At 41.4% G+C, this 22877-nt stretch overlaps 1 protein-coding gene across 8 annotated transcripts in view; it reads right to left on the bottom strand.

Moving 5' to 3' along the window:
* Positions 1-22877, bottom strand: part of PATJ (PATJ crumbs cell polarity complex component) — a 294202-nt gene that overhangs the window by 56962 nt on the left and 214363 nt on the right. For 7 of the 8 annotated variants that reach the window (XM_061633245.1, XM_061633242.1, XM_061633248.1 and 4 more), the window contains 5 exons: positions 20841-20913; positions 13645-13737; positions 6610-6681; positions 4003-4117; positions 359-489 (listed from right to left, as the gene is read on the bottom strand). In XM_061633245.1, coding sequence (XP_061489229.1) covers positions 359-489; positions 4003-4117; positions 6610-6681; positions 13645-13737; positions 20841-20913 — 484 coding nt within the window. The remainder of the gene's footprint in view (positions 1-358; positions 490-4002; positions 4118-6609; positions 6682-13644; positions 13738-20840; positions 20914-22877) is intronic. The other variant, XM_061633249.1, reaches the window with a different exon arrangement.

Here is a 22877-nt window from a genome sequence, read left to right as displayed (position 1 = left end):
GTACATACACTCATTCACTTTTTATTATTGTAGGCTGACATGAGTTCATTTTGAAAAAGATGGGATATACATTTATTTAAAAACAAGAAACAAACAATAAATAAAATAAGGCAGCCTCTTATATTATAAATACCAATCAAAGAATGCTTAGAATATAGTATACATGTTTTGATGGAATTGGTAGCCATACAAATATCCCCTAGTGTTCTTCAGGACGTTTAAAGGAAGATCAAAATGTACAGGTAAAACATATCTTATGCAGTTTCCACATTTCTTTTCTGCATTGTGCCTGAACTGGGACAGCTTTGATAATCATGAAAACTTGCAATAGTATAAACAAAACCACCAAACAACTTACAAGTGGTGTATCCTTCCCTCCTACAATACTGAGACCAAGGCCTGATCGCCCCTTGGATATTTCTATAGTCATTTCTTGCCCAGGAACTATTGGGCATATTGCTGGATCTACCAAGGGAAGTGGAAAGCCACCTGCAAAAAATATACTAGTTAGCAAAAGCACAATCACTATACAAAGAAAGAAGATACACAGGAATAAACCGAGTATCAATATATGTACCAGTTAATACCTTGCTATTGGCAAGTTTCTTCACTGACAAGATTGGTTAATTCATACTAGGAGTGTGACAGAAGTTTATGGTTCTCAGTTGTGGCAACTTCGATAATCTATAAAATACATTTTGGAGCTTTGGTGATTGCAGAGTTACCACGGCTGGGATTTCTGACCCCTTAACTCATTAATTACACTGCTCATGCATCATTGTTGTGAGTGAAGGTAGGGTAAAAGTAGCATATGCACTGACAATAAAGCTTGGCGTTTCCATGTAACAGAACGAGGTGGCAGACAGAACACTGAGGTGGTACTTCATGCTGAAGGTGTGGGAATGCCATTTCTTATGTTCCCTCACATAAAATAATTAAATTCCTGCAAGTAAAAAAAAAAACCAGGCAGAAAAACATTCTAGCCCACTCTTCTCCCTACTGTCCTTCACGATTTGTAAGGAGCTTTTGTGATTTACAGCAGGAGTGGGAAACCTATGTACCTCCAAATGTTGTTGGACTCTACTTTGTATCATTCCTGACTATTGGCTGCACTGTCTGGGACTGATTGGAGCTGGAATCCAATAAAGTCTGGAGGACCCCAGGCTCCCCATCCCTGATTTAAAGACTTATTCAAAATGTGATTCCTCATCTAAAGAGTTTAGTACATTACTCTGCTGCATGTGCAGATAACGCCCAGAAGTTCCATGTCAAAGAAAAGCGTAGCTAGCACAGCCCATGCTGACACACAAGTGCTGTGGTCAGAGATTTCTACTTTTTCTTTGAAATCTAACAAGAAAGACTTCAATTCGACAGAAAGAGATAGAAGACTAAGGACCTTCTTCCTGGTCATGGAGCAATTAAAGTTTCTGGAGCCTGTGTTGTCAAATGAATAGCAAACTCTATGAATCCCCAGTACTTTGCAGCTCTCCACAGGGTATGTGCTGGTGCTCCTGCGCGCCCCCTCCGATGTAGAGCTCATACAGCTCCGTGGTATACCCCGGAGCTGAGAGTGATGAAACAAGAGAGGAGGAGGCTGGAGTGCAGATGGAGGCGAACTCCCAACGAATGTAACTTTGGTAAGTGCCACCAATAAGTTGTATATGAAAGCGGTAAGGACAGCGAAAAAACTTTATTTCGCTGCCTCTATTAGGTCATCCTTATGCCACCCAGCGGAGCTTTTTAAAGTTGTGCGGGGGCTTTTACACTCTGGCCCTCACGATATTATAGAAACATCTGAAGCCCGCTGCAACGAAATTGCTGGACACTTTCAAAATAAGATTGCTTGCATCCGTAGGGACTTAGACTCCGACGTTGTGACAGATGAATCCAGTGAAGTGTCCGGAGCACGGCCTTGTCCTTTATTATTGGATGAGTTTCAGTTGGTGCAGCTCGAGGAAGTGGACAAGGTGCTTGGAATGGTCCGGGCAACCACGTCTGTTCTGGATCCTTGCCCATCTTGGCTAGTGAAAGCTAGCAGGGCTGGAACCACCGGCTGGGCCAAGGAAGTGGTTAATGCCTCCTTGAGAGAGGGAGTAGTCCCTAGTAGCCTCAAGGAGGCAATAGTGAGACCTCTTTTAAAGAAACCTTCCCTGGACCCAGATAATTTGAACAACTACAGACCGGTGGCGAATGTCCCCTTTTTGGGCAAGGTTTTGGAGCGGGTGGTTGCTAACCAGCTCCAGGTGCTCTTGGATGAAACCGATTATCTGGATCCGTTTCAATCCGGTTTTAGGCCCGGTTTCGGCACTGAAACAGCCTTGGTCGCCCTGTATGATGACCTTTGTCGGGAGAGGGACAGGGGGAGTGTGACTTTGTTGATTCTCCTTGATCTCTCAGCGGCGTTTGATACCATCGACCATGGTATCCTTCTGGGGAGACTCGCGGAGTTGGGAGTTGGGGGTACTGCTTGGCAGTGGTTCAGCTCCTACTTCGCGGATCGTCGCCAGAAGGTAGTGCTTGGGGAACATTACTCGACACCCTGGACTCTCCATTATGGAGTCCCTCAGGGATCGGTTTTGTCCCATATGCTTTTCAACATCTACATGAAGCCTCTGGGTGCGGTCATCAGGAGTTTTGGAGTGCGTTGTCATCAGTATGCTGATGACACGCAACTCTATTTCTCCTTTTCATCTTCTTCAGGTGAGTCTGTTGATGTGCTGAACCGTTGCCTGACCGCGATAATGGACTGGATGAGAGCTAATAAACTGAGACTCAATCCAGACAAGACTGAGACACTGTTGGTGAACGCCTTCCCCGCTCAGATGGTGGATGTGCATCCTGTTCTGGATGGGGTTACACTCCCCCTGAAAGAACAGGTCTGTAGTTTGGGGGTCCTTTTTTACCCTTCCTTGTCTCTTGAGGCTCAAGTGGCCTCGGTGGCACGGAACGCGTTTTACCATCTCCGTTTGGTAGCCCAACTACGCCCCTATCTGGATGGCGACGACCTCGCCTCAGTTGTTCATGCTCTGGTAACTTCGAGATTGGATTACTGTAATGCGCTCTACATAGGGCTGCCCTTGAAGACAGTTCGGAAGCTTCAGCTAGTGCAGAATGCAGCAGCTAGACTATTGACGAGGACCAGTCGGTCTTCGCACATAACTCCTGTTCTGGCTCGCCTGCACTGGCTACCTATTTGCTTCCGGGCGAGATTCAAGGTGCTAGTTATGACCTATAAAGCCTTACATGGCGTGGGACCGCAATACCTGGTGGAACGCCTCTCCCGCTATGAACCTACCCGCTCACTTCATTCAGCATCTAAGGCCCTCCTCCGAGTACCAACCCATCGTGAAGCCCGGAGGATGGTTACTAGATCTAGGGCCTTTTCTGTGGTGGCCCCCGAGTTGTGGAATAGCCTCCCCGAAGAGGTACGCCTGGCGCCTACATTATTATCTTTCCGGCACCAGGTAAAGACCTTCTTATGCTCCCAGGCATTTTAATCATTTTAATCTTGTAATACTAATCCTTTTATCATCTTATATTTTGTTTAATTGTATTTTGTTTTCATTGTGTCTTATATGTTTGTGATTTTATTATTATGATGTATGTATTTTATCCTATTCTGTTTACCGCCCTGAGAGCTACTTGCTATGGGTGGTATATAAATGCAACAAAATAAATAAATAAATAAATAAATTAAGAGTAGTGTATATTATAAATGATAGCATTGAAAAGAAAATATTGCTTATAAATCTGTTCTGTGTCAAGCTAGCAATCACCTTAAAAATTTGAGCAGGTCCTACATTTTTACCTTACATTTTAAGTAACAAAAAAGTTTTAAGAAAAAATACTAGAGCAATTATTTGCAAAAGTAAATGACATTCTAGCTGTTAATCTAAACTTTTAAGTTAAAATATGTAAACAAAACACTGTGTGCTACTATCATCCTAAAAAGCTTTGTAATGAATGGAAGGTATTGTTCAGACAGAAGTAGTAAGGCCATACTTTTGCTGGTGAACTCTGTCTCTGGAGAATAAGATGATGTCGGTGCCAAAGATATCTCATGTAAACTGATGGGGATCTCTGTTGAAGGCTTTGATTGCTTTAATTGGTTACGAAACTGGAAAGGAAGAAAAGAAGAGAAAGAGTTGAGCTGTTAAGCCTTCTCAAACCCAAACAAGAAGTTTAAACTACAGTACAGAGATCTTTTTATGGATCGGAAGACAGGTGTGTCATATAGCATTGAACAAGTTTAGAAGTCATGATCTGCTTACCTTTGATGCTATAATTTCAGAAATCTTGGTAAAAGAACATGCTACTGAAACATTCTTTAGCATAAGATTTAAGAGCCTTGTTAAAATCTTTACAGAGTGTTTTAGAACAATTCCATGTTTTCCATTATTATTTCTGGCTGTTTTACAAGGCCTTTTAAAATGTTACTATAAAAACAATTAAAAAGTTATTTTTTTCTGACTAAAAGAGGACTAACTAAACAAGGATAAAAAACCTACATGAGGATTGCTGCGAAGATGGCTGAACATGGTGTTAGAGGACACAACTGTGCCTACTGCATGACAGTGAAAGAAGCAAAGGGGAGGCTTCTTCACTGCTTCCACCACATCATTGAGTAATCACCCCTAAAGCTCTTCAGGGTGGTATGTACATTGGTGGATAGGGCAGGACACCTAACAGACCCTCTGCAGTTTGCTTGAGGGCATTTTGAGGACAAATTCACCTCTGTAGTGAGCTAGATGTCATGACTGCTGCAGTTCTGAGTGAGGTTTCCAATGCTCTATCAAGCCATGCTTTCTGGGATCAGTTTCAGTTTTTGCAGCCTGATGATATTGACATGCTGCTTGTGAATATGTGCTCAATGATGTGCCCTCTTGACCCTTACCCTTTATGGCTGATTAAAGCTAGCAGGGGTGATTGCGGCAACTGAGTGGGTCCAGGGTGTGGTGAATGCGTCTTTCCATGAGGGGGTGGTGCTTGCCACCTTGAAGTAGACAGTAGTGTGAAAACTCCTGAAAAACCCACCCTGAACTTGACGGTATACAGCTACTGCCCAGTTGCAAATATCCCCTTTTGGGGCAAGATACTCGAGAGGGTTGTGGCAGTGCAGTTGCAGGCATTCTTGGAGAAAACTGATTATCTAGATCAATTCCAATTTGGGTTCAGATACAGATCTGGGACTGAATCAGTCTTGATCGCTTTGATGGATGACCTTTATCAGGAGATGGGAAAAGGGAAGTGCTACCCTGCGGCCCCTGCTTGATCTCTCATCACCTTTTTTTAAATGGATTTTTTATTTGCAAATTTAACAAAGAAACAAAGTGATTATATAAAATAACTGAAATAAAAAGAAATATATGAATAATAGTAATTTTTAAAAATCCCACAATCAGCTCCCATTTTGATACTGTTATAGGATTGTGGATGACAGATGCTGTTGGAGGTCGCTGATTTATAGGGTCGCCATAAGTTGTAATCGACTTGAAGGCACATAACAACAACAAAAAATAGGATTGTGAGGTTGGTCTGGAAGATGTCTTTGAGTCCCTTTCCAGCCTATGATTTTGAATCTTTATAGATGGAATTATAGCAGAGAAAACTGCTATACTTGTCAAGCTAGTTTCTTTGTCAAGTTGAGGGACCTGATTTACATGTCTGAAGACATGGGGGGAACAGATGTGTTACCATAGGAATGAGGGTAGCCCTCTCCTCACTTGCGTGGGCAGGAAATAGATTTTGTATTTTAGTCTGATCTGAGGAAATACACAGAGAGGCTTGCCTTGCTTTTTCTGCTGAATCCAAAGCTATGGCTTTGGGAAGCCCCCTCTAAATGCCGAAAGCATGATCTATTGGACTGTTAATGCTGTGAGTCCCTCCATCTTATGCTCAGGTTGTATATATACATATAACCTCAGTGTCAGCTGACCTTCATTCCAAGGAAGCGAAACCCTGGGTAAGTGCAGGAATCCCTGGAAGTCTCTCACCGCTTGGAGATTGGGATGCATGCAACAATACCAACAATGAGAGATGGGTACGAAGGGTACTGTTCTGTAGCGGTTCTGGTTTTATCGCCCGTGATGCTTCCAGAAAATAGTTCCAGTATTAGATTATTGTTTCTTGGCCCCATGGCTCTTGAGATGTGCACTGCTGCAGGGTACTATATTGTCTCAAGTGATGTTTAACACATAAGGCCTTATCACCTCATGCCAGTTTACTTGAAAAACTGCCTTATCCTTTATATACACAGTAGGTCACTACATTCTGAGGAGAGTTTCTCCTTTAAAGTTCCAAAAATATCAGAAGCCCACTCCACAGTAACTCTGAGCAGGGCTTTCTGTGTGGCTGCCCCTGTTCTGTGGGGCAGCATCCCTCTTGGGATATGACAAGTGCCCACTATTTGTACTTTCCTGAAACAATTGAAGACTTTTGGATGAATGGGTGTTGATTTTGGATTTTCTAAGAACCTTTTCAGTTGTTTTTTGTGCTGTTTTTATGGTACATTTGTAAATCGCTTTGAGACACATGTAAAAGGTGACTCATAAATTTAACGACGACAACAACAATAATAATTTTAAAAAATACTTGGGCTATAATACATACATTTTCTGGTAGTTGCTCTGCCATTACTTGTTGGTTCTCCATTACCTGTTTGTCAACCTTGTTACTGACTTTCTAGCAAAAAAAAAAAAAAAACATTAAAAGGATAAGGTACAGACCTGTGCAAAGATATACATCTTCAAGTGCAACCTATTTTATCATAGCCCATATCGCCTGGAAAAAATGCCCCAAACCAAAATACTCAATTCACAGTTCAGCGTACCTGTAGACAACTCCCTGGTCCATGTTAAAAGCTCTTCAGGTGAAGTATTGTATCATGTAGAATTAGGAATATATTGCTTACTTTTTCATGTAGATCATTTAAAATTAGCCTTTTGTCAGTAGCTTTAAGTTCCCTCGGGCAAATTGAGAAAATGCCATTTAATGTGAGACCAATCAAGATCCAATTCATTTATTTGGGAATACAGCCAAGTATCCCAATCAGTTAGCTACTTGATTGTAGGAAAACTCTTATAACGAAGATTAGGATTAGGGTGCCGAACTTAAAGAAACTCAGTTTCAAAGTACTAAATTTAATTTGATTGCACACAATAACTACCTTGCTGTATATTCTGTGCTTCTGCAATTACACCTTTCAAATGTGCATTTTTGTTTTTGACCTTCCAAGGTATTAGCTTCTGTATAAAATCAAAACCCATGTTTCTAGTCCTTATGGTTCAAAAGGTAGGATTGTAAAATATGTTTGGTTCAAGTCAGAGAGGCTGACTTCCAAAGTTCAAGGGACTGTACTTCAGTGTGACCTGCCTAGCTTGTGTATAACAAGCTTTTGCATATTACATAAAATAAGCAAATTACATCCATTTTCAAAACATGATTTAATTATTGTGAGGTAAAATTGGAGACAACATGGCATAGTTTTCAGACCTTTTGTTTGTTTAAGCACACTATGTACAGAGTACTGATGAAAGCATATGTTTTTTCAGATAAATTATGTCTTTCAGCTGCTTTTAAAAAGCTCATATAGATAACAATGGGACAAAGTAACTAAAATGAAATTTGCTGTTTGGGAACGTATTAAAAGGCATAGATTAGCTGAAACAGTGTACAAGTGCCATGAGGAAAATGTCCTTCAAACATTAGTTTCCCACAGACTGCCAGCTCTGTCATCCCATATTACACATGCTTTTGTTTAAAGAGACAGATTACATTGCTGAAAAATACAAAATCCACTCGATTTGTATGCTTAGCAGTGTTTTCTTTGTCACAGAAATATTGGAAAATATGAGTATGATGTCCTCCTTTGAAGCCAGCAAGCCAACAAGTTCAGCTGATGCTTGACAGTAGGACAAATTCAAGGACATCCATCTTTAAGCTATAATTGTGCTGAAGTTGAAAAAAACTCCTGCTAACACAACATTTGATTATCCTGTAGTTCCCTGTGAAGCAAAGTCAGAACACATACTGTACATCTCAGAACTACACTGGAGCTGTCACTCAAGCCATTTTCCTGTTAAGTCAAGTCAATGGCCAAGATTTAAAATTACTTGCTTATTGGAAAGGGGAAACCTTCCAGCTGCTTTAAGTGAAATGCATCAAAAGCCTGCCCTTCAAAATACACCAACATATTTTCTTGGGTTATCTTTAATACATACACAGTTGTTCTTTGAATATCAGATGCACTGTGAAAAAAGCTACCCTTGTATTTGTCTCTACTGGTAAAGATTCTAAAGATTCAGGGCCCTTCTGAAGGTGATCGGTGGCAGTACAGAGCACCCAAGAACAGATACAGGAGAGAAGCAATAAGGGAATCTTTGGTCCTCCTGACATTGCTGAATTACACCTTCCATCACCCCTGATTATTGGCTATGCTGGTTGGGGCTGACAGAAGCTGGAATCTAATACCATCTGGAGGGTCACAGGTTCCCCAGCTCTGGATGGATGTATGAGTCATTCTATTTCTGGTCTGTGCCAATTTTGCATGGGTTCATTCCCAAGTCCATTCCATCTCATTTTCACATTTATCTGCAATTTTTTTTAAAAAAAACTGCTTAGAATTTGTATTTAAATATGTATTTAATCACAAAGTTTGTGATAAATGTATCACAAAAATGTTATCACTTTCTTATGTTTTTTGAGCTGAGAACTGTATCGCAACATTCACAGAAGCGTGAAATCCAAAGGATAATTATGTTTTTATCAAGAAGTGCAGATCAGGTCAGTTCTCATTGGAGCCAAATTCCTCAAGCATCTCTAATGGGTGCCTCTTGATACTGTGGCCAATGGCCATCATCAAGACCTTATGAGCATGGAGCTCCCACTATCCACCTATGCAAAGTCCAAGCTGCACCAGCAGGAAGGGAACTTTTACTGTGTTTTTTACTTTTACATTGTTTGCAAAGTCAACTATGGAAGCCAGCTTTACACACATTTCCACCTTTGTGAACCCTGAATGATAACAAAAAATATTTCCAATTATGGGCAAAGGCCAACACATTAAGATAAAAGAGAAGTGGATGGGGAAGCTGAGTTTCCAGAGGCACAGAGCTTCTTAGTTTATTGTTATGTCTCAATACGGCCATTGTGAAGGCAACATTTGCAATACAGCCATTGTGAAGGCAACATTTGCATAGACAGGGTGTAAACAGAAAAACCTTCCTACACTGTAAATTTCTAGGCATTTGTACTGTATCTATTATGGGCCTAATTCTCATTCGTGGAGGCCTGTAACGAATCCACTTGTTGGGAACTGTTATTAAATGTGTTGCGGGTTTGAAGGAGTTAATGGAGTTAATGCCTGGGAGTATGAGTGATGTAAGACTGCCAGGCTTGGGGGGGTGAGTGAGAGTTCTAAGGGAGATTGGTTTTGACAGTTAGGAGTTTTGTTGTTGTTGGGATTTGGAGTGGAAGGAGGGAGTTTGTGTTGTGGGTATGAGCTGGGTGGAAAAGGGTGGGTTACATATTAGTCAGAGGAGGATAGAACAGGTAGGGAAGATAGGGACTACACATCAATATACTATTTAACATCTTGTATTTTAACAAAGTTATTTTGTTCATTTAAATTCCTGAGTGTCTGCCTGGTCACGTGTGCTACCATATCAGGGTCCTATTCAGTTCCTGTACCTACATCCTATGGTACTAACAGGGCACACCAGTGGTCACCTTTTGGGTGGGACAAAAGGGATGAAGCTTGTAGTGCACAGAGTATATCTGACCCAGGCTGAGGCAAGCATTCTGCTGGTGGGGATTTCCTGAACCAAGTGTGGGGGGTCAGGAAGGATAATCCCTGGTAAAGGGTGAGTTCATGACAATGCCCTTCACTCTTTCAGAGTTAAAACAAATGAAGACCAGTGGTAGGGGCTTTTCTCCTTGGCTTTGGAATTCGTTTCCAGAGAGGCCTGTCTGGTGCACAGCTCGATATCTTTTTGGTGCCAGGTGAAGACTTAAAAAAAAGGTTTCCATGCCTTGATTGAAGTTTAGCTTTACCAGTCTATTGTTTGTAGTTCTGCTCAACAGCGTTGCCATAATTTTAATTGTTTTGTATCAATGATACGAATTTTTTTCCCTGTAAGTCTTCCTAACAATAATTTTACAGATTGAAAATCAGAATATTTGATACTCTGAATAAATAAATCCAACATGTCTTGATGTACTTTCATTACTTACACTTGCACAAATTGTTAATACATAGAAGATAGCTAATGACTTACAACATTTGTCTATTACTAGTCTAGATTTCTCAAAAGAGGTTTGTGACAAGTCAAATGCAGGGGTGCTGAAATGATTAGCTGAACACTCTCTACAACCTGTTCTTGTTTTTATTTCATTAGTTATTTAGAGACCAACAAACAAGTCAAGTTCTCATACACTGTGTGCTGCAATCAAACAATCTTTTGGACCAAAAGCATAGAAGTGAAAACGGCAGGTGAAGAAGCACAACTTGCTCCAGCTGGAACAGCCCTTTCCACCCATAGGGCCAACCACCACCAGCTGCCTTGTGGGAAGGACAGGACAGTTGGGCCGACAGGCCAAGAAGGCAACACAACTTCCTCCAACTACAGGGCCAACTACCACCAAATGGCCTCTGGGAAAAAATCCAGGAATGAGAGGGAGTTAGGCAAAGACAACATTAAATGCCTGCTAAAGTTCCAGCTGGATTGTTCCTTCCCTCACAGAGCCATCTACCATCAACTGCCCTGTGGAAAGGATCCCAGAAAAGCAAGGGAGGCAGCCAAAAATGACATTGGGAGCCTGCCCCTGTTGCAGATGGACTGTCCTGTCCCCTTTACAAGGCTATCTACCACCCGCTGCCCTGTAGGAAGGATCCTCCTGATGATTTGCTTTAATGGTGATATTGCTTATTCTTCCTCCCTCCCTTTTCAAAACATGAGTTGATGTTACTCATAAGCAGCCTTGAAAGGATTTGCTTCCAAAAATATGGGATAAATAAATATGTGAAATAATGTGGACATAAACAGGTTTTATGAAATTTCAAATATTTTATACGATTCAGAGAGCAACATTTCTTTAAAATATACAGTAAATAGAAAATATCCACAACAGTATGCATAGCAATACTGGTTTGCTTGAAGTTGCTCTGACATAGGCAGCAGTTGCACTACAGTACAGTATATCAGCATATTGAATAGATGAGCCACAGAAGCACCCATGTAAAAATATATTCTCTTAGGACTACTAGAGAACAGATGTGTGCCATTCTTCCTGGCTCCCAGGTGAATGAATTCATTTATTTAAAATATTTATATATTACCATGCAGCAAATTTTCCAGGGCAGTTTACAAAAACAAGATATAATACACAAACAAAATACATGCAACAAAACATTGAAAAAAAGAATACATTAAAAAGCCTAGGAGCACACAGACCTCTTTGCCTGGCATTGAAAGGATAACAATATTGGCAGCAAGCGTGCCTCTCCAGGCAGACAGAGAATTCCACAAATAGGATCAGGGCCAGTTCTAAAGGGTGGGGGACTGGTCTGACGGCCCCTGGAGCTACAGGGGCCCCCTCAGTCGCCCCCTCTGCGATCCACGGCTCCCCCATGCCCCCCACCTACCTGTCTGCTCTCTTTTACCATTGCCCTTAACGAAGATGGTGGCCGCGGTTTCCCAAAGGTACTGAAGCCCCTGCCGCCATCTTAGTTGATGGCAGAAATGCATGCGCGTAGCATGCACGTGTGCCATCAACAAAGATGGTGGCGGAGGCGTCATCCCCTTAGGGAAACCACGGCCGCCATCTTAGTTAAGGGCAATGGTAAAAGACAGCAGACAGGGAGGGGGCGTGGGGGGGCTGTGTGCACACACGCACACACACACACGTGCCAGGGCCCAGGGCAAGCTGATGCCCGAGAACCCCAACATTCCTGGAGCCGGCCCTGAATAGGATGCCACCACTGAGAAGGCTCTCACTCTGGTCACCAGGGCCAGTTTTAAAGGGCGGCCAGGTGGGGCACTGGCCTGATGGCTCCTGGAGCTACAGGGGGCCCCTCACCCGCCCCTCCTCTCTCCTTCTGTGATCCGCAGCCCCCCATCCCCACCTACCTGTCTGCTGTCTTTTACCATTGCCCTTAACAAAGATGGAGGCCGTGGTTTCCCTAAGGTACTGAAGCCCCTGCCACCTTCTTAGTTGATGGCAGAGATGCGCGCGTGTAGCACGCATGTGTGCCATCAACAAAGATGGTGGTGAAGGCATCATCCCCTTAGGGAAACCGCGGCAGCCATCGTCGTTAAGGGCAATGGTAAAAGACAGCAGACAGGTAGGTGGGGGGCGGCGTTTGCGTGTGCACACACACACTCGCCGGGGCCCAGGGCAAGCTGATGCCCAAGGGCCCTGGCATTCCTGGAGCCGGCCCTGCTGATCACCAACCACTTTACCTCAGATGGCAGAAACACCTTAAGGAAACCCTGTGAATATTATCTCAATGAACAGCTGCATTGGAAATGCACACAGGCCCATCCACAGGCCTCTCTCATCTCTTGTCTTGACATTCTGCCCAGGGAATAAATGGTACTATGAAACAACTTGGTGCTGGATTTCATTAGCAAAGGTGTATGTTCCATAAATGTTTTTAAGAAAACAGAATTCAGTATCTGAATTCAGAATTCTTCCATTCTGAGACAGAATTTATCATCTTGACAATTTCAGCATTTATTAATATACTTTAAAATGCCAAGTTTCTAGCTCTTACAGTTATAGAGACAGACTTGAAAGTCTTCTATTTCTGTGTGGGCAGAAATAAAGAGGAACTGAGCAAGTTTTCTAAAAGGCTATGATCTTCAGTGCCATGTATGGTTCCATGCCCCTTCTACTGACAAGCAGAATCACAATCATGCAAAACAACCGAACATGGGCACACTCATTTGTTGTCATTCATACAGGTTGCATAATTTACCTATTATTGATAAAGGATTTGAATTCCCCTTGATGCAGAATTTTGCTTTTTCTTACCTGCAACACATTGCTGTAGTTCAAATTGTGAATGTGTATCAATATGGAAAAGCGGATTTTGACTATATGCTATGTGCTATATGCCATATGCTATACAGTATTCTGGGGGTGGAGAAAATCGCTTGAGCCTTATTTTAATATCTTATTAATTTAGTAACAAAAGACATATTAAATGCCAAAGAGTCTCTGTCTGGCTTCATCACATACAACCAAATGCTGTTATTGTCCAGGTCTGTTATTTTAATGTCATCTTGATTCCATCTGCCTTCCTGCCATTCATTTATGACAAGCAGCATTGTTTTCATTTATAGTATTTTGCCATTATTTTACATGTTCTCTCTAATTTACCCTCACTAAAAGTATTATAGTTTTGTGTGTGATTCAGGGTGAAAAAAGGGACTTGGTTTGCCCCAACATGGGAATCCCAGGTCCAATTTTGACACACACATAAGGTGCCAAATTTCACTCTTAATTTTTTCTGTTGTTTAGGGCTGATGTGCATGGTGTGCAAAACTAATCCAAGGTTGTTTCCTGCTCATCTTTCCTTTTCATGTTGACCCTGCTGGAAACTTGAATCTATAAAGGAATTAAAGTATTTCTTGCAGAGCTTACTAGTTTAGGGTACACATCATCCGTTGAGCTTTTCATAATAAATTCCCAATTGGTATCTTCTTCACCACTTGCAGATTCGATGATACTGTGATCCTAGTGAAAAAGTTTTGTTTTTAAATTTAGGAATGAAGCCATAGTGAATTAAATTTTGAACAATACTGAAGATATTTCTTTGGAGGAAGACTCAGCAAATGGGCTTTGATTTCATGAACAGTGCCCAGCTAGTTATCCTGGCCATAATCCACAAGACCACAAATGATTTTCTCCTAGTTGGCTCTGGAACACAAATTTCTGCATATGACCATTTAGATCACGCTTGTTTTCTGGCAATTTGCAGTAATTCCAGCCCTGGCTTGGGTAACACATTTCCCAAATAAAAGTGTGAGGTACTGAGTGCCCAGTGTACAACCTTCAGGACTCTTCTTCAGAGAAGACCTGCACGTTTTCAAATATTTGTCCACAAACATAACAATTAGAAATGTGTCTCAATTTTAAAAAGACAGAAAAAGCTGAGATTTTCAGGAAATTTAATAAATTCCAGACCCTGTACATGCACAAAATGAGCCACTCTTTGTACACTATAAATCTCATTAAAAATAGCTGGCTGTTTTGGTTTGTTTTTTTACCTGAAGTTTTTATTGTTGGTTTTAAATATATTTTGGTTTTTAACTTTTGTAAACTGCCTTGGGGACTAATTTTGGTTGAAAGGCAGGATATAAATATCATAAATGAAAAATAACAAGTTTTCAAAATATGAAATATTCCAGTCAGATTAACAGGAACATCTCCGTAGCCTTTAAGCCCATACTTTCTAAAGTCAGCCCTACAAATTCTGCTTTGGTTCACTGTGTACATTCAGAACAGGACACATTTTCAGTGAAAAAGATTTTATCTTCTTCTGACCTTAAAAAAACATACACAACTTGGGTGGATTGCAACATGATTAAAATACACATTGTATAAGAATACATAATGAAACAGTTCTAACCAGAATAATGTTTAATGGGTATAAAAACACACAGAAAAGTTGAAAGACACACTACAAAGTGATAAACAGCAGAGAAACTACCACAGAAGGTTGATAACTGCAGGTAATATTTGACTCAATACCACATGGACACTAAGATATCAAAAGGAAAAAAAATATTGGGGAAATAGTAATTACCCAGAGATTTACACAACACTCCTTAAGGTTATGATACAAAACCAACATTTAAAATAATTTCTCTTTAATAAAGAATGAGGACAAGGGTATTTGAAGAGGACACAGACCAATGTGAAGAAGAAAAGCTCTTTTTCTTTTTATAATATTATATTATAATCATAGGGATTTAACTTACAAGTTAAAAGCTAAGAGAAAATAATAGATTCTCATTATCACACCTTTGCAATTCCACATTATGACATTTAGACCATAAATATACACCGTCTTTTTGGCCTGACTTCCAAACAAGCCTGGCAGCAATCCCAAGGTTTCCTGATTGCAGACACTTTTTCTGTTAGTCAGATACTGTTTTGTTCTCAATGAATGCTGGCAGAAACTGGCCATCATATAAGATGGTGGTTTTCCCAAAGGCAACATAGCTTAAATGTGAAGCTGGCATAATACCTGATGTAGTTGCATGAAGATGGCTTATATAAAGCATGGGTGAGACATATATACCACCCTGTCAAAAATATCAGGGCTATGTACAGCAACATAAAAACATTTAAAAGCAATACAAAACATTAGACCTTTACTGAAAAGAAAAGAAAAATGGTTTGGATTCAACGGTTCTGGAGAACCTTTGCTAGAAGTTAATCTACCATTTTTGGAGGAAGGTACTAGAGAGGGTAGCAATGTTGTAATTTCAGACAGTCTTGGATGATACTGATTATTATTTGGATCTATTCCAACCTGCCTACTGACTGTTGGGCTGTTGACCCATAGGCATTACTGTCTCTAGTTGTTTTCCATAAAGCCTGCAAGTTTGGAGAAGTAACTGTTATCTCCTGGCCTGAGAGAGAGCAGACATCCAAGGCCAGCGGTTGTCCTGGTAATGTGAGATAGCAACTGGGAAAGTTCTAACAGAGTCTGTAAGTTGTGTCTTCTGTATATTGCCTCTGAACTGAGAGGTTGTCTTCTGTGTTTACCTTTGGAGAGAGATGTACCAGAAGGGGGGGTGACTGAAGAAACTCTACATGTATTTACTCTTAAGCCTGTTGGCCCTAATGTCTTAATAAACACTCTTAACCTGATCTAATGCATCTGAGAAGTTTCTTGCTCAACTTAACTCCAAAGTAACGTATGCTGTGTCACGCAAGAACCACCACCATCAACAGGGTTATGGGCCCAGATCCACAGCGCGTTACACAAGAGTAAGTTGCTGGTCTGAACGGCAGACGGAGTTCCGGAGAGGGCAGCGTGATTGATTGTGCCAGACAGAGGTGAGCAGGATGGCTGCTGTAAACATGTCTGGAGGCTTGCCGATGGAACGACTTAATGAAAAGAATTATGGCAGTTGGAGGCCAAGGATGCGTGCTTTGTTGATAAAAGAGGATTTATGGGAAGTTATAGAAGGAAACCCCCCGGCGGTACCGACTGCAGCCTGGAAGCGCCGAGACCAGAGGGCGCAGGCGTTTATAATCTTGGCTCTATCGGATTCTCAACTGATGTGTGTGAGAGATGAGCCGTCGGCTAAACAGATGTGGGACGCGTTGCAGGATTTGTCCCAGGAATGGCAGCGGAGGCAGAAGGTGCAGAGAGCCGAGCTGATGGAAGCTGTCAGGAGAAAAGAGGCGAAAAGTGCCGTGCCGAAGGAGGCAGTCGGAAGCAAGCAAGAGCAGCAGCAGCTAAAGGCTTGTTATGTTTGCGGAGCTTGTGGGCATCTCCAGAGAGACTGTGCAGTCAAGCGCAACTCCAGGGACGGAGGCTGGAAACAGGGAAGTGTGAACTTTGTTTGTAAACAGGAGTCTCAAGATTTAGGACCTGTTAACTGGATTCTTGACAGCGGTGCGAGCCATATATTAATCACAGACAGGAGTTTGTTTTACACTTCAGAAGATGTGCAGGACTTTGTTTTACTTGCGGATGGATCGCAGAAGAATGTGGAGGCTCGAGGACTGGTGAGATTTGATAAACTTGGAATACTGTCAGATTGTTTGTTTGTACCAGAATTGGCTCATAACGTATTGTCAGTCAGAAAACTGGTGAGTTGTCAATTTTCAGTCTTGTTTGACAGAGGAAAATGTTTTGTGCAAAGAAGAGGCAAAGTTGTCTGTCAGGGTTTCATGACACAAGGGCAGTTTAAAATGACCATGGGTGTGAAGTGTGCTGATGCCTTGAGTTTAATGAGGCGGAAAGAGAATGACGGTCAGAGCTGTAAGAAGACAGCTGTAAAAAGCACACAGCCACAGTATTCATGTAATGCAGTCAGGCTGATGCCTGAAAGAGTGCATTGCAGCCGAATTGACAAGCCACAGGGTAAGAGACGTGGCAAACGTGCACCTAGAGCACAAGAGAATGCATATTTCAGAGTTTGGTGTCCAGAAACACAGCAATTAATCCTGAGCAGAAGCATTAAAGTTGCAGAGAAGCCTTGGGATCAAAGGCAAACAGTCATTCTCACAGGGTCAAGTGACACACAAGCACAAACAAAAGCGCAAACATTTAAACCAGATCTTGACATAAAAGTGGAAGGCACACAAATTCCACTTAGGGATGCATTAAATGAACTCATTTGTGGGAAACGAAGATCGAAGAAACGTAAGGCTGAGGAAATGGAAGATCCTGGGCACGCTGTGCCAAGCACAAGCACAAATGGGGGGGCAGAGAGAGCAGAAGCCCTAGTGCCTTTAAGACGTTCTACAAGATCAAACATAGGGAAACCGCCTGAAAGATTTACTGTGGGGGTAATTACCAGCCCAGGTATGCATAAACAAGTTGAGATGGATCCTAAGACACTGTATTTGACTTGTGTTCAGCCGAAATTTGATTGAATAAAGTTCTAGCTAAATATACAGAGATGTTCTGAAATGTACTGCAATGTACTGAGATGTAATTTGGATCTGTATGATGCAATGTATTGAAATATATTACCTTTGTATTGTAGAAATATATTGCTGAAATGGAAAAGTTATAGATGCAATGGAAAGTTTTGCAGTCTTGATGGAAAAAGGGAAATATGTTGGGCTGTTGACCCATAGGCATTACTGTCTCTAGTTGTTTTCCATAAAGCCTGCAAGTTTGGAGAAGTAACTGTTATCTCCTGGCCTGAGAGAGAGCAGACATCCAAGGCCAGCGGTTGTCCTGGTAACATGAAATAGCAACTGGGAAAGTTCTAACAGAGTCTGTAAGTTGTGTCTTCTGTATATTGCCTCTGAACTGAGAGGTTGTCTTCTGTGTTTACCTTTGGAGAGAGATGTACCAGAAGGGGGGGTGACTGAAGAAACTCTACATGTATTTACTCTTAAGCCTGTTGGCCCTAATGTCTCAAAAAGGATATTATAGAGTTGGAAAAGGTTCAGAAGAGGGCAACCAGAATGATCAAGGGGATGGAGCGACTCCCTTACGAGGAAAGGTTGCAGCATTTGGGGCTTTTTAGTTTAGAGAAAAGGCGGGTCAGAGGAGACATGATAGAAGTGTATAAAATTATGCATGGCATTGAGAAAGTGGATAGAGAAAAGTTCTTCTCCCTCTCTCATAATACTAGAACTCATGGACATTCAAAGAAGCTGAATGTTGGAAGATTCAGGACAGATAAAAGGAAGTACTTCTTTACTCAGCGCATACTTAAACTATGGAATTTGCTCCCACAAGATGCAGTAATGGCCACCCACCAGCTTGGATGGCTTTAAAAGAAGATTAGACAAATTCGTGGAGGACAGGGCTATCAATCGCTACTAGCCATGATGGCTGTGCTCTGCCACCCTAGTCAGAGGCAGCATGCTTCTGAAAACCAGTTGCCGGAAGCCTCAGGAGGGGAGAGTGTTCTTGCACTCGGGTCCTGCTTGCGGGCTTCCCCCAGGCACCTGGTTGGCCACTGTGAGAACAGGATGCTGGACTAGATGGGCCACTGGCCTGATCCAGCAGGCTCTTCTTATGTTCTTATGTTCTTAATAAAGACTCTTAACCTGATCTAATGCATCTGAGAAGTTTCTTGCTCAACTTAACTCCAAAGTAACGTATGCTGTGTCACGCAAGAACCGCCACCATCAACACTGACTGAGCTGGACAGATATGGCTTTGGTCACCATGATGGATGACTTATAGAGGGGAATGCACAGTGACAGTACAAACCTGCTAGTTCTCCTGAACTCTTCAGCAACTTTTAACACCATCAACCATAGAATCTGGCTGGGCTGTCTTACTGGGATGAGTCTTGAAGGTATAACATTATGGAGCCTCTGGTCCTTTCTGGAAGGTTGGTCTCAGGAGGCAGTGCTGAGCTATTTCTGTTCCTTCACTGTAACTGGTCTTTGGAGAGTCTCAGTGTTCCATTATGAGATATTGAAAAGTGTGAGGGTCATAATCTACTTGAAACCACTGGAAACGTTCATCCAGAACGATTGGGCTAAAGTGTCATCAGTACACAGATAACATGCACCTCTACCTCTTTTCTGTCTACCAGTTCCAGGGAGGCTGTGGAACCATGAACAAGTGTCTGCAGGCAGTTTTGAGATGGATTGGGCCAAAAAATTCAATCTAGATAAGATGGAGAAACAGCACCTTGGGAAACGGGATCTAGACGTATGTTTGCAATTGGTTCTGAATGGGATTGTACCCTCCTTGAAAGACCAAGTCCACAATTTTGGGGGAAATGTGTGTTCTTGGACTCAACACTGTTGATGGAGGCACAAGTGGTATCAGTGCGTAGGAATGAGTTTCACTAGCTTTGGCTAATTCATCAGCTGCAACACTATCTAGAAAAAAACAGCAGTTACAGATGCGCTGCTTACATCTGGACAAGACTGTTGTAATGCACTCTACATAAAGTTTCCATAGGATACAGCTGTGAAGGGGACAAGATAGATGTTTGGAGCTGATAACACTTATACTGTACCAGTTGCATTGCTTGACTATTTGTTTCACAGCCAATATAAAAAGCTTGCAGCGATCTTTAAAACCCAAAATAGTTTGGAACCAGATTATTTGAAGGAGCACCTGTGCCCATTTCAATCTGCCTGGGCTTTAAGATTAGCCTCAGAGGCCCTCCTTGGAGGCCTATCAGGATCTATTAGTGTGGCAAGCACTAGAGATAGGGCCTTTTCAGTGATGCCCGCAAAACTGTGGAACTCCTTCCTTAGGGACAGGCAAATGGCTCCATCTTTATTAGTTTTAAAACACGCTTTATTGCAATCTACTTTTATTTAGATTGCTGTGCACTAGGCTTTATATTGTTTTAATCTGCCAATGTTTTAATTTAGTTTTAATTTTAATGGTTTTATATACATTTTAAATAACTGTTGTTTTATCTTTTTATATGAACTGCCTGTGGTGAACTCACCTTGAAAAGGCAGCGTTTAAATATTGGAATGAATGACTACATGAAATCTGGCAAAAGCTGACACTGTTCCTATTAATGTGCCACAACCACATTCAACTCTCACTAGAGTATAGCTAGGGATAGTCAGGTGCACAGGGTAATGCGGTGCCCTACCTTCAAAAGTCAGATATGAATTGACCTGCACACAGCTTTTGGTGCAGCTGTACTAACCAACCAATCAGCTTTAGCCGTCCACTCACCATACATGGAGATTCCTTGTTATCAATTTCATTATGCTCCTTTACACATACATAAGCCTCAACAAGCCCCAAGATGTCATTTCAAACACATTGAGCCTACCCTATGTGAATTGGAGTGCTACTTTCTTGGTTTTAGAAGGAAAAAGGCGTTTCAAGTGTCAGGGGTTTGGCCCAATTTATCTCTGTGTTTAATGGTCCTAATATACAATGAGCTGATTCTGCATCACTGAATCAGAGACTACACCATTCTCTGACTTAATTAGCAACTGGCTCTCATGAAGCAAAGAGATATGCACAACTTTGAACCATGCCAGCTATTGCATTACAAGGAGAAATTCATGCTCTGTTGAACTTCTGCTCAAAGCTTTTTTATGGTCCAGAGTTTAATTAAATGAATGTCTGGGTTTATATTAATTTGCAAATTATGATTAATTGCTTTCATTTAGGAAACACTAATCAAAAAGCATCTTACCTCGATAGAAGACTGGAAGCTGGAGGGTAATGGGAAAGGAGCAACAGCCATCTGGTTAAATGCATCATCATTGCTGAGAAACAAAAGAGAGATAATCAATACATTAGACAAACTTCAAAAACAATTATCCAATCTTCATTTTCTCTTCTTTATTACATGTATAACCCTCCTTTAAGGTGGCACGCATGGACTCTTATCTATGCACTGACCACAGTCAGATCTGTTTAGCCTCAGCAAGACTGATGCACGATAAAGTACTTAGCCCTGTAAAATTATCACACATTTAGAAACCAGACTGAAGAACATATTTTCGTCTCTTTATTTTGGTTACAGAAGGAAACGGGAAATATGTCTTGCACCGACAGCTACACTGGAAATAAGCCATTATTTGGAGAGCTGAAATCCATTTCCGTATTTTAAACTACATGCAAATAACTTAACACACATAAGACAAGGTTCACTAACAGGCAAAAAAACTTGCAGTTTAAGAATGTACCTATAGCCCACAGATATTTCTATCCAACTTTAAAAAGCAGGGAAATTGGGCAGCTATAGTAAATGCACCAGGGAAGCAGGCGACCTGACCTCCTCTCTGAGATATTGTACTACCCTACAAATTGGTCAAAATGCAAACACAGTCCAATCCACTTCCTCTGTCGCTTGGAAGAATTTGGTAACAAGAGCCTCTGAGCATATGGTTAGTGGTGGCAATACCTGCCATCTCCAAAGATGGAGAATTATATTTTTGCATGTTTGTTGGTGTTCTTCTTACTTTGCTTCATTCCTGTGTTATTATTGTTTCTACAGAGAATCTAAACTAGAAAATTTAATTTCTCTCATTATTCATCCTAGAAACCTGTGTCAATTTTATTGTTATTAATTTCAAAACCTTTTTATTAGTCAGTGTCATATGATGGTGAAGACAGCCATTTGTGTTTCAAATTGGAGGTTATGTTCTGTTTCTATTTTGGGTGCATTAACAGTTGAATCTGAAACTGCAGTTTGATGTAAAATCAGACTGATTACAATATGTTGCTACTTAATCAATGCCTCTAGCTGTTGGAAAAAACAAACTTAGCCTGCCCAAGATGCATGTTTTCATCCTGCTATGTTTAAACCACTTCATTTAAGGCAAGGTGGGCATGGTCAATTAAAAACATATTTCACGTTCCACTGTTTTATCTTCTGCAAACTAAGACACTCCTGATGTCCGCTGGAGGCTATTCTGCAGAATAGTCAGTGCCATTATTCCACAATTATTTTTGGGTATTTTAGTATAAACTTTGTAAAGTGTTGCTATACTTCACATATTCACAGAAATAGAAGCAAAATAAAATGATTTACTATAGGAAACCTCACTAAAATTGCAAAGGAAATCAGACATATTTAAAGTGACTATCTGAACTATGTCAACTGTCTTAATAATGTTGCTTCCTCCCTGCTAAAACAAGATCAGCACAGCACATGTCTTCTTTCTATTCTTTGGGCTGATTGCAGGTGTTGCCATCACTCACCATAAGCTCAGAGGCACATTACCAAATTATTCCAAGCTACACAAGAAGTGGATTGGACTGCAAAAGACCAACCCAACTGCTGTTTGCATTTTGACAGATTTGTAGGGTAGTACAATATCCGAGAGGAGGTCAGGTCTCCTGCTCCCCTGGTGTATTCACTAGAGCTGCCCAGTTTCCCTGCTTTTAAAGTTTGATAGAAATATCTATGGGCTATAGATACATTCTTAAACCGCAAGGTTTTTTGCCCATTAGTGAATTTCTCTGCTTTTTATTCTGGGAGGTAAGAAATGGGATCCTGTCCAGGTTTGCCAAGAATGGACTGATCATTTGCATGCTTATTGAGTTCAGTGGGATTTACTCCCCTGCAATCATGCTTAGGATAAGTGAAACTGACCACAGGGAATGGGGAGGGGAGGAAGGGCAGAGGGGAGGAGGGGTATAGGAACAGGAAGGAGAGGGAGGGAAGGAGAAGGACAGCTTTGATCATTTGCATGTTTATTGAGTTCAGCAGGATTTACTCCCA

Source organism: Rhineura floridana, chromosome 6, assembly GCF_030035675.1.
Source record: "Rhineura floridana isolate rRhiFlo1 chromosome 6, rRhiFlo1.hap2, whole genome shotgun sequence".
Taxonomy (NCBI): domain Eukaryota; kingdom Metazoa; phylum Chordata; class Lepidosauria; order Squamata; family Rhineuridae; genus Rhineura; species Rhineura floridana.
Note: the sequence above shows the minus strand (reverse complement) of the source record. Positions and strands in the feature narration are given on the sequence as shown.